Genomic DNA, 11,197 nt, shown 5'->3' with positions numbered 1-11,197 from the left:
AATATCTCGATATATCTCGAAAACTACGCTTCTGATCAAAAAATGTCACAGAACATAAATTGCAGGAAACATAATTCTCTACAAAAAAGGTCTCTTAACATTTTGCCATAGCTCGCTTCGGTTCCGAGATATTTGCAGATTTATCTCAAGGGAAGGGGCCTGACGGACATATTTCGAGATATTTCTTCTTCTCGTTGTTCTTCTTCTGCACAGCTAAACTGGAAGTGGCATTTCCAGCTCGCAATAGTGCAGAGTTATCTCAAAGAAAGGGGCCACGGTGTTTCTGTATCTCTATTATGTTGGTGCGACTTCGGAACTTTTAAATATCTTGATATATCTCGAGAACTACGCACCTGATCAAAAAATATCATAGAACATAAAAAGTAGGAAACTTAATTCTCTACAAAAAAGGTCTCTTAACATTTTGCCATAGCTCGCTTCGTTTCCGAGATATTTGCAGATGTATCTCAAGGGAAGGGGCCTGACGGACATATTTCGAGATATTTCTTCTTCTTGTTGTTCTTCTTCTGCACAGCTAAGCTGGAAGTGGCATTTGCAGCTCGCAATAGCGCAGAGTTATCTCAAAGAAAGGGGCCACGGTGTTTCTGTATCTCTATTATGTTGGTGCGGTTTCGGAACTTTTAAATATCTCGATATATCTCGAAAACTACGCTTCTGATCAAAAAATATCATAGAACCTAAATTGTAGGAAACATAATTCTCTACAAAAAAGGGCTCTTAACATTTTGCCATAGCTCGCTTCGTTTCCGAGATATTTGCAGATTTATCTCAAGGGAAGGGGCCTGACGGACATATTTCGAGATATTTCTTCTTCTTGTTGTTCTTCTTCTGCACAGCTAAGCTGGAAGTGGCATTTGCAGCTCGCAGTAGTGCAGAGTTATCTCAAAGAAAGGGGCCACAGTGTTTCTGTATCTCTATTATGTTGGTGCGGCTTCGGATCTTTTAAATATCTCGATATATCTCGAAAACTACGCTTCTGATCAAGAAATATCATAGAGCGTAAATTGTAGGAAACATAATTCTCTACAAAAAAGGTCTCTTAACATTTTGCCATAGCTCGCTTCGTTTCCGAGATATTTGCAGATTTATCTCAAGGGAAGGGGTCTGACGGACATATTTCGAGATATTTCTTCTTCTTGTTGTTCTTCTTCTGCACAGCTAAGCTGGAAGTGGCATTTGCAGCTCGCAATAGCGCAGAGTTATCTCGAAGAAAGAGGCCACGGTGTTTCTGTATCTCTATTATGTTGGTGCGGCTTCGGATCTTTTAAATATCTCGATATATCTCGAAAACAACGCTTCTGATCAAAGAATATCATAGAACGTAAATTGTAGGAAACATAATTCTCTACAAAAAAGGTCTCTTAACATTTTGCCATAGCTCGCTTCGTTTCCGAGATATTTGCAGATTTATCTCAAGGGAAGGGGTCTGACGGACATATTTCGAGATATTTCTTCTTCTTGTTGTTCTTCTTCTGCACAGCTAAGCTGGAAGTGGCATTTGCAGCTCGCAGTAGTGCAGAGTTGTCTCAAAGAAAGGGGCCACAGTGTTTCTGTATCTCTTATGTTGGTGCGGCTTCGGAACTTTTAAATATCTTGATATATCTCGAGAACTACGCATCTGATCAAAAAATATCATAGAACATAAATTGCAGGAAACATAATTCTCTACAAAAAAGGTCTCTTAACATTTTGCCATAGCTCGCTTCGGTTCCGAGACATTTGCAGATTTATCTCAAGGGAAGGGGCCTGACGGACATATTTCGAGATATTTCTTCTTCTCGTTGTTCTTCTTCTGCACAGCTAAACTGGAAGTGGCTTTTCCAGCTCGCAATAGTGCAGAGTTACCTCAAAGAAAGGGGCCACGGTGTTTCTGTATCTCTATTATGTTGGTGCGGCTTCGGAACTTTTAAATATCTTGATATATCTCGAGAACTACGCATCTGATCAGAAAATATCATAGAACATAAATTGCAGGAAACATAATTCTCTACAAAAAAGGTCTCTTAACATTTTGCCATAGCTCGCTTCGGTTCCGAGATATTTGCAGATTTATCTCAAGGGAAGGGGCCTGACGGACATATTTCGAGATATTTCTTCTTCTCGTTGTTCTTCTTCTGCACAGCTAAACTGGAAGCGGCATTTCCAGCTCGCAACAGTGCAGAGTTACCTCAAAGAAACGGGCCACGGTGTTTCTGTATCTCTGTTATGTTGGTGCGGCTTCGGAACTTTTAAATATCTTGATATATCTCGAGAACTACGCATCTGATCAGAAAATATCATAGAACATAAAAAGTAGGAAACTTAATTCTCTACAAAAAAGGTCTCTTAACATTTTGCCATAGCTCGCTTCGTTTCCGAGATATTTGCAGATTTATCTCAAGGGAAGGGTCCTGACGGACATATTTCGGGATATTTCTTCTTCTTGTTGTTCTTCTTCTGCACAGCTAAGCTGGAAGTGGCATTTGCAGCTCGCAGTAGTGCAGAGTTATCTCAAAGAAAGGGGCCACAGTGTTTCTGTATCTCTATTATGTTGGTGCGGCTTCGGAACTTTTAAATATCTTGATATATCTCGAGAACTACGCATCTGATCAAAAAATATCATAGAACATAAAAAGTGGGAAACTTAGTTCTCTACAAAAAGGTCTGTTAACATTTTGCCATAGCTCGCTTCGTTTCCGAGATATTTGCAGATGTATCTCAAGGGAAGCGGCCTGACGGAAATATTTCGAGATATTCCTTCTTCTTGTTGTTCTTCTTCTGCACAGCTAAGCTGGAAGTGGCATTTGCAGCTCGCAATAGTGCAGAGTTATCTCAAAGAAAGGGGCCACAGTGTTTCTGTATCTCTATTATGTTGGTGCGGCTTCGGAACTTTTAAATATCTTGATATATCTCGAGAACTACGCATCTGATCAAAAAATATCATAGAACATAAAAAGTGGGAAACTTAATTCTCTACAAAAAAGGTCTCTTAACATTTTGCCATAGCTCGCTTCGTTTCCGAGATATTTGCAGATTTATCTCAAGGGAAGGGGCCTGACGGACATATTTCGAGATATTTCTTCTTCTTGTTGTTCTTCTTCTGCACAGCTAAGCTGGAAGTGGCATTTGCAGCTCGCAGTAGTGCAGAGTTGTCTCAAAGAAAGGGGCCACAGTGTTTCTGTATCTCTATTATGTTGGTGCGGCTTCGGAACTTTTAAATATCTTGATATATCTCGAGAACTACGCATCTGATCAAAAAATATCATAGAACATAAAAAGTGGGAAACTTAGTTCTCTACAAAAAAGGTCTCTTAACATTTTGCCATAGCTCGCTTCGTTTCCGAGATATTTGCAGATTTATCTCAAGGGAAGGGGCCTGACGGACATATTTTGAGATATTTCTTCTTCTTGTTGTTCTTCTTCTGCACAGCTAAGCTGGAAGTGGCATTTGCAGCTCGCAATAGTGCAGAGTTATCTCAAAGAAAGGGGCCACAGTGTTTCTGTATCTCTATTATGTTGGTGCGGCTTCGGAACTTTTAAATATCTTGATATATCTCGAGAACTACGCATCTGATCAAAAAATATCATAGAACATAAAAAGTGGGAAACTTAATTCTCTACAAAAAAGGTCTCTTAACATTTTGCCATAGCTCGCTTCGTTTCCGAGATATTTGCAGATTTATCTCAAGGGAAGGGGCCTGACGGACATATTTTGAGATATTTCTTCTTCTTGTTGTTCTTCTTCTGCACAGCTAAGCTGGAAGTGGCATTTGCAGCTCGCAATAGTGCAGAGTTATCTCAAAGAAAGGGGCCACAGTGTTTCTGTATCTCTATTATGTTGGTGCGGCTTCGGAACTTTTAAATATCTTGATATATCTCGAGAACTACGCATCTGATCAAAAAATATCATAGAACATAAAAAGTGGGAAACTTAATTCTCTACAAAAAAGGTCTCTTAACATTTTGCCATAGCTCGCTTCGTTTCCGAGATATTTGCAGATTTATCTCAAGGGAAGGGGCCTGACGGACATATTTCGAGATATTTCTTCTTCTTGTTGTTCTTCTTCTGCACAGCTAAGCTGGAAGTGGCATTTGCAGCTCGCAATAGTGCAGAGTTATCTCAGAGAAAGAGGCCACGGTGTTTCTGTACCTCTATTATGTTGGTGCAGCTTCGGAACTTTTAAATATCTTGATATATCTCGAGAACTACGCATCTGATCAAAAAATATCATAGAACATAAAAAGTAGGAAACTTAATTCTCTACAAAAAAGGTATCTTAACATTTTGCCATAGCTCGCTTCGTTTCCGAGATATTTGCAGATTTATCTCAAGGGAAGGGGTCTGACGGACATATTTCGAGATATTTCTTCTTCTTGTTGTTCTTCTTCTGCACAGCTAAGCTGGAAGTGGCATTTGCAGCTCGCAATAGCGCAGAGTTATCTCGAAGAAAGAGGCCACGGTGTTTCTGTATCTCTATTATGTTGGTGCGGCTTCGGATCTTTTAAATATCTCCATATATCTCGAAAACAACGCTTCTGATCAAAGAATATCATAGAACGTAAATTGTAGGAAACATAATTCTCTACAAAAAAGGTCTCTTAACATTTTGCCATAGCTCGCTTCGGTTCCGAGATATTTGCAGATTTATCTCAAGGGAAGGGGCCTGACGGACATATTTCGAGATATTTCTTCTTCTCGTTGTTCTTCTTCTGCACAGCTAAACTGGAAGCGGCATTTCCAGCTCGCAATAGTGCAGAGTTACCTCAAAGAAAGGGGCCACGGTGTTTCTGTATCTCTATTATGTTGGTGCGGCTTCGGAACTTTTAAATATCTTGATATATCTCGAGAACTACGCATCTGATCAGAAAATATCATAGAACATAAAAAGTAGGAAACTTAATTCTCTACAAAAAAGGTCTCTTAACATTTTGCCATAGCTCGCTTCGTTTCCGAGATATTTGCAGATTTATCTCAAGGGAAGGGTCCTGACGGACATATTTCGGGATATTTCTTCTTCTTGTTGTTCTTCTTCTGCACAGCTAAGCTGGAAGTGGCATTTGCAGCTCGCAGTAGTGCAGAGTTATCTCAAAGAAAGGGGCCACAGTGTTTCTGTATCTCTATTATGTTGGTGCGGCTTCGGAACTTTTAAATATCTTGATATATCTCGAGAATTACGCACCTGATCAAAAAATATCATAGAACATAAAAAGTAGGAAACTTAATTCTCTACAAAAAAGGTATCTTAACATTTTGCCATAGCTCGCTCCGTTTCCGAGATATTTGCAGATTTATCTCAAGGGAAGGGGCCTGACGGACATATTTTGAGATATTTCTTCTTCTTGTTGTTCTTCTTCTGCACAGCTAAGCTGGAAGTGGCATTTGCAGCTCGCAATAGCGCAGAGTTATCTCGAAGAAAGAGGCCACGGTGTTTCTGTACCTCTATTATGTTGGTGCAGCTTCGGAACTTTTAAATATCTTGATATATCTCGAGAATTACGCACCTGATCAAAAAATATCATAGAACATAAAAAGTAGGAAACTTAATTCTCTACAAAAAAGGTATCTTAACATTTTGCCATAGCTCGCTCCGTTTCCGAGATATTTGCAGATTTATCTCAAGGGAAGGGGCCTGACGGACATATTTTGAGATATTTCTTCTTCTTGTTGTTCTTCGTCTGCACAGCTAAGCTGGAAGTGGCATTTGCAGCTCGCAAAAGCGCAGAGTTATCTCAAAGAAAGGGGCCACGGTGTTTCTGTATCTCTATTATGTTGGTGCGGCTTCGGAACTTTCAAATATCTCGATATATCTCGAAAACTACGCTTCTGATCAAAAAATATCATAGAACATAAATTGCAGGAAACATAATTCTCTACAAAAAAGGTCTCTCAACATTTTGCCATAGCTCGCTTCGGTTCCGAGATATTTGCAGATTTATCTCAAGGGAAGCGGCCTGACGGACATATTTCGAGATATTTCTTCTTCTCGTTGTTCTTCTTCTGCACAGCTAAACTGGAAGTGGCATTTCCAGCTCGCAATAGTGCAGAGTTATCTCAAGGAAAGGGGCCACGGTGTTTCTGTATCTCTATTATGTTGGTGCGGCTTCGGAACTTTTAAATATCTTGATATATCTCGAGAACTACGCATCTGATCAAAAAATATCATAGAACATAAAAAGTAGGAAACCTAATTCTCTACAAAAAAGGTCTCTTAACATTTTGCCATAGCTCGCTTCGGTTCCGAGATATTTGCAGATTTATCTCAAGGGAAGGGGCCTGACGGACATATTTCGAGATATTTCTTCTTCTCGTTGTTCTTCTTCTGCACAGCTAAACTGGAAGTGGCATTTCCAGCACGCAATAGTGCAGAGTTATCTCAAAGAAAGGGGCCACGGTGTTTCTGTATCTCTATTATGTTGGTGCGGCTTCGGAACTTTTAAATATCTTGATATATCTCGAGAACTACGCATCTGATCAAAAAATATCATAGAACATAAAAAGTAGGAAACCTAATTCTCTACTAAAAAGGTCTCTTAACATTTTGCCATAGCTCGCTTCGTTTCCGAGATATTTGCAGATTTATCTCAAGGGAAGGAGCCCGACGGACATATTTCGAGATATTTCTTCTTCTTCTTGTTCTTCTTCTGCACAGCTAAGCTGGAAGTGGCATTTGCAGCTCGCAATAGTGCAGGGTTATCTCAAAGAAAGAGGCCACGGAGTTTCTGTACGTCTATTATGTTGGTGCAGCTTCGGAACTTTTAAATATCTTGATATATCTCGAGAATTACGCACCTGATCAAAAAATATCATAGAACATAAAAAGTAGGAAACTTAATTCTCTACAAAAAAGGTATCTTAACATTTTGCCATAGCTCGCTCCGTTTCCGAGATATTTGCAGATTTATCTCAAGGGAAGGGGCCTGACGGACATATTTTGAGATATTCCTTCTTCTTGTTGTTCTTCGTCTGCACAGCTAAGCTGGAAGTGGCATTTGCAGCTCGCAAAAGCGCAGAGTTATCTCAAAGAAAGGGGCCACGGTGTTTCTGTATCTCTATTATGTTGGTGCGGCTTCGGAACTTTCAAATATCTCGATATATCTCGAAAACTACGCTTCTGATCAAAAAATATCATAGAACATAAATTGCAGGAAACATAATTCTATACAAAAAAGGTCTCTTAACATTTTGCCATAGCTCGCTTCGGTTCCGAGATATTTGCAGATTTATCTCAAGGGAAGGGGCCTGACGGACATATTTCGAGATATTTCTTCTTCTCGTTGTTCTTCTTCTGCACAGCTAAACTGGAAGTGGCATTTCCAGCTCGCAATAGTGCAGAGTTATCTCAAAGAAAGGGGCCACGGTGTTTCTGTATCTCTATTATGTTGGTGCGGCTTCGGAACTTTTAAATATCTTGATATATCTCGAGAACTACGCATCTGATCAAAAAATATCACAGAACATAAAAAGTAGGAAACCTAATTCTCTACTAAAAAGGTCTCTTAACATTTTGCCATAGCTCGCTTCGTTTCCGAGATATTTGCAGATTTATCTCAAGGGAAGGAGCCCGACGGACATATTTCGAGATATTTCTTCTTCTTCTTGTTCTTCTTCTGCACAGCTAAGCTGGAAGTGGCATTTGCAGCTCGCAATAGTGCAGGGTTATCTCAAAGAAAGAGGCCACGGAGTTTCTGTACGTCTATTATGTTGGTGCAGCTTCGGAACTGTTAAATATCTTGATATATCTCGAGAACTACGCACCTGATCAAAAAATATCATAGAACATAAAGAGTAGGAAACTTAATTCTCTACAAAAAAGGTCTTGTTTGATCGTTTCGCCCCTTAACCGGGAAAGGGGTTAGAGAACGGATTCGGCTTAAAGTTTTTGCCGGTGCGCGACCTTGCCGAAGCGATACCTTCCGATGGAGCAACCGCGTATAGAAAAAGGGTGCGAAATGATCACGGAGGATCTTTGATTCTAAGAATTGTATTTGAATAAAGAGAAATCCAAAGAAAAGTTTAACAGTTCTTGCTAACCGAAGCAGATTGTTCGAATTTCTGCTAAACTTGTACGTTAAGCCGAGTATAAGAAAAGCAAGTGTGCGGCGGCATATTTATATTATGGTTCCCTCGTCCCCGCCGTCGCCCGCCGGTCCAGCAGCCCAGTCGGCTCGCTACGTCGGCCAACGGAGCGAGAGAGATGGCTGGAGGCCGGCGGAACGAACAGCAGAGACGAAGGAAGCGATCTAGAAATTTCTAGATGACTCGTTCGACGCTCGAACATACCGCCCGCCTTCTTTGGACGGCAAAGAAGCAGAAAGCAAGAAGCACTCATGCATCAAACAAATCCATTCATAAAGCTAACCTTAATGTGAACAGTAAAGTTACGTGCATCAAACCGTTGAACACAGTGCGAGGTGCATAAAAATTAAAAGACTTACAACTAACGTAATACAAAGGTAAGTAATTATACTAAAGAACATATATAAGTGATTAAATCGATTACGGCGTCAAACCGCCCGCCATGATGATATAAATTTTTTCTCCACGCGCGAAACGGAAAATTTACGTGGAAGTAGGTGAAGTGACGTCAGCAGAGGGCACCGGGAGGGGGCACAACTTGACGATTGGTCTGGTGACGGAACCGCTAGTAGTTTTCAAGGTTGCTACTCTTACTCGTCCATCTGGCCCTGGATGAAGGGCTTCAACCCGGCCCATCGGCCATTTTGCCGGTGGTTGCAACTCGTCGCGTAGTAACACTAGTGTCCCCAGCTTCAGGTTCTCCTTCTGCTGACGCCACTTGGGAAGTTGCTGCAAATGCTGCAGATATTCCCGCCTCCACCTGTGCCAAAAGTGAGAACGTAATGCAGATATTTGTCGCCAGCGCGAAATAAGAGAAATATCATGCGAGTCGGATTCTGGATCCGGAACGATACAAGTGGGTTCACCGATTAAAAAGTGTCCGGGTGTTAATGCCGACAGGTCCGAGGGGTCGTCGGAAAGTGGATGTAGCGGCCGTGAATTTACGCAAGCTTCCACCTGGCACAGAAGCGTCGTCATCTCCTCGAAGGTAAGCGTGGCGTTTTCGACGATTCTTCGCAAATGATGTTTAACCGTTCTAACTCCTGCCTCCCATAGGCCCCCGAAGTGCGGAGCATACGGAGGGATGAAGCTCCAATCCGTGCCTTCGGCTGCCAGCGAAGCTGCGGCGTTTAGGTAGAAGGCGGAAGCGCCGCGGAACATGTTGCGCAACTCCCGGTCCGCTCCGTGGAAGACGGTCCCATTATCGCTCAACATCGTGGCGCAGCGGCCTCGGCGACTGATGAACCTGCGAAAAGCGGCTAGGAATGAGGCAGAGGTAAGATCTGAGACAGCTTCCAGATGAATCGCGCGAGTACTAAGGCAAATGAACAGCGCTATATATCCCTTGTAGGATTTGTGTCCTCTTCCTGGCGATGTTCGCAGCTTCACCGGTCCTGCGTAGTCCACTCCCGTAGAAAGGAAGGGTCGGCGGGGAGTGATGCGCTCGATCGGTAAGGGGCCCATCAACTGCGTGGTCGGCCTTCCACTGTAGCGAGCACATTTTACGCACCCCTTAATGACGTCTCGCACTAGAGAGCGGCCATGGATGATCCAGTAGCGTCGCGCCAGCAGGCTCCTGGTGAGTTGTGGTCCTCCGTGTAAAGTACGGAGATGGGCATCTCGCACCAAAAGAGTAGCCAACGGATTTTTCTTCCCGATGATGTAAGGGTGCCTCTCATTATAGGGAAGGGAGGCTTGGTCCAGGCGGCCTCCGACGCGTAGCAGCCCTTGGTCATCCAGGAAGGGCCTCAAGGCGATGAGGGTCGACGATCGCCGTACCTCTTTGTGCTGCCGGAGCTGGTCGACCTCTGCGTGGAAGTTGGACTTCTGAGCTAGGCCGATAGCGATCCGCAGAGCAGCGTCTCGCTCCGAAGCCCGGATGAACCCGGTTTCGGTCTTCAGCTTCCTTGTAAGTCGATGAAATCTAAAGCAGAGAGCAATAACGGCAGTTAGGCGTGTCAAGCTTGAAAACCTTGTTAAGAGATCGTTCTCCTCGTTTTCCTTTGCTAGGTAGATTTGTACTCGGCCCTGCTCCAAGTCGGCCTCCTCGACCTTTCCTAGTGGTGATGCAGGCCACTGATCGGGGGGGTTGATGAGCCAGGAGGGTCCCCTCCACCAAAGCTGCGACGATAGGAGCTCCGACGGCGTTATCCCTCTTGTTGCCAAGTCCGCAGGGTTGTGTTTGGTAGCCACGTGTCTCCAATTTTGAGGCGGAACATTGGACTGCACAGTGGCTACTCTGTGAGCAACAAACGGCTTCCAGGTCGAGGCATGCCCTCGGATCCAGTGGAGGGTAACGCTAGAGTCCGTCCAAGCCGTGATGGTTGCTGGTACGTTCAATCCCCTTTGTACTTCCGCAATTAATTTGGAAAGAAGCACGGCGCCGCATAATTCCAGGCGTGGGATGCTAACTGCTTTGACCGGAGCGACCTTGGTTTTTGCCACAAGCAGTGTGGTTACGCTGACTTCTCCCTTGGACACTCGCAGGTAGACGACGGCTGCATAAGCTCGCTGGGAGGCATCGCAGAACCCGTGCAGATCCAGTTGCGCCGAGTCTGCTGAGTAGTTCGTCCAGCGAGGAATGGCCAAAGCGTCGAGTTGGCTCAGCGACGTCCGGAAGGTTTTCCATGCGGAAAGCAGTTGGTCAGGTAAGTCCTCATCCCACTCTGCGCCAATTATCCAGAGGTCCTGCATGAGAATCTTTGCGAAAATTAAAACAGGGGCCGCCCATCCCAAGGGGTCGAAGAGACTGGCTACTTCCGAGAGGATACGCCTTTTTGTGTATCGGGAGGGCTCTTTGAGGGGTGGAAGGACACGCAAGGAGAAGGTGTCCGTCGTTGGCCTCCAGACGACTCCCAAGGTACTGACTCCAGTGTGGTCCTGGAACACGCAGGCTTGACTTTCTTCCGCTTCCTGTAAGCTCGGCTTATTCGATGCCCATTTACTCAGATCGAAGCCTCCCGATTGCAGGATGGAGATGACCTGTCGTCGTAATTCCAGAGCTGCTTCCTCGTCGTCGGCCCCGGCAAGGATATCATCCACATACGAATGCCGACGAATTGCGACCGCTCCCAGCGGAAAACGCTCCTCTTCGTCTGCCGCTAGTTGGACCAACACCCG

General features: G+C 43.8%; 1 protein-coding gene across 1 annotated transcript; it reads right to left on the bottom strand.

Annotated features, from left to right (window-relative positions):
- Nucleotides 1-8,560: 8,560 nt before the first annotated feature.
- Nucleotides 8,561-9,292, bottom strand: LOC143306510 (uncharacterized). The gene has a single exon (XM_076693055.1). The coding sequence runs from the start codon at nucleotides 9,290-9,292 to the stop codon at nucleotides 8,561-8,563; it is 732 nt and encodes a 243-aa protein (XP_076549170.1).
- Between the last annotated feature and the right edge of the window lie 1,905 nt (nucleotides 9,293-11,197).

This window comes from Osmia lignaria, unplaced genomic scaffold (assembly GCF_051020975.1).
Source record: "Osmia lignaria lignaria isolate PbOS001 unplaced genomic scaffold, iyOsmLign1 scaffold0012, whole genome shotgun sequence".
Lineage (NCBI taxonomy): Eukaryota > Metazoa > Arthropoda > Insecta > Hymenoptera > Megachilidae > Osmia > Osmia lignaria.
The sequence above is the reverse complement of the archived record's forward strand: the minus strand, read 5'-3'. Positions and strand labels throughout refer to the sequence as shown.

Excerpts from the sequence above, each read along its gene's own strand:
- LOC143306510 (XM_076693055.1), bottom strand. The coding sequence starts at position 9,292 with ATGTTGAGCGATAATGGGACCGTCTTCCACGGAGCGGACCGGGAGTTG.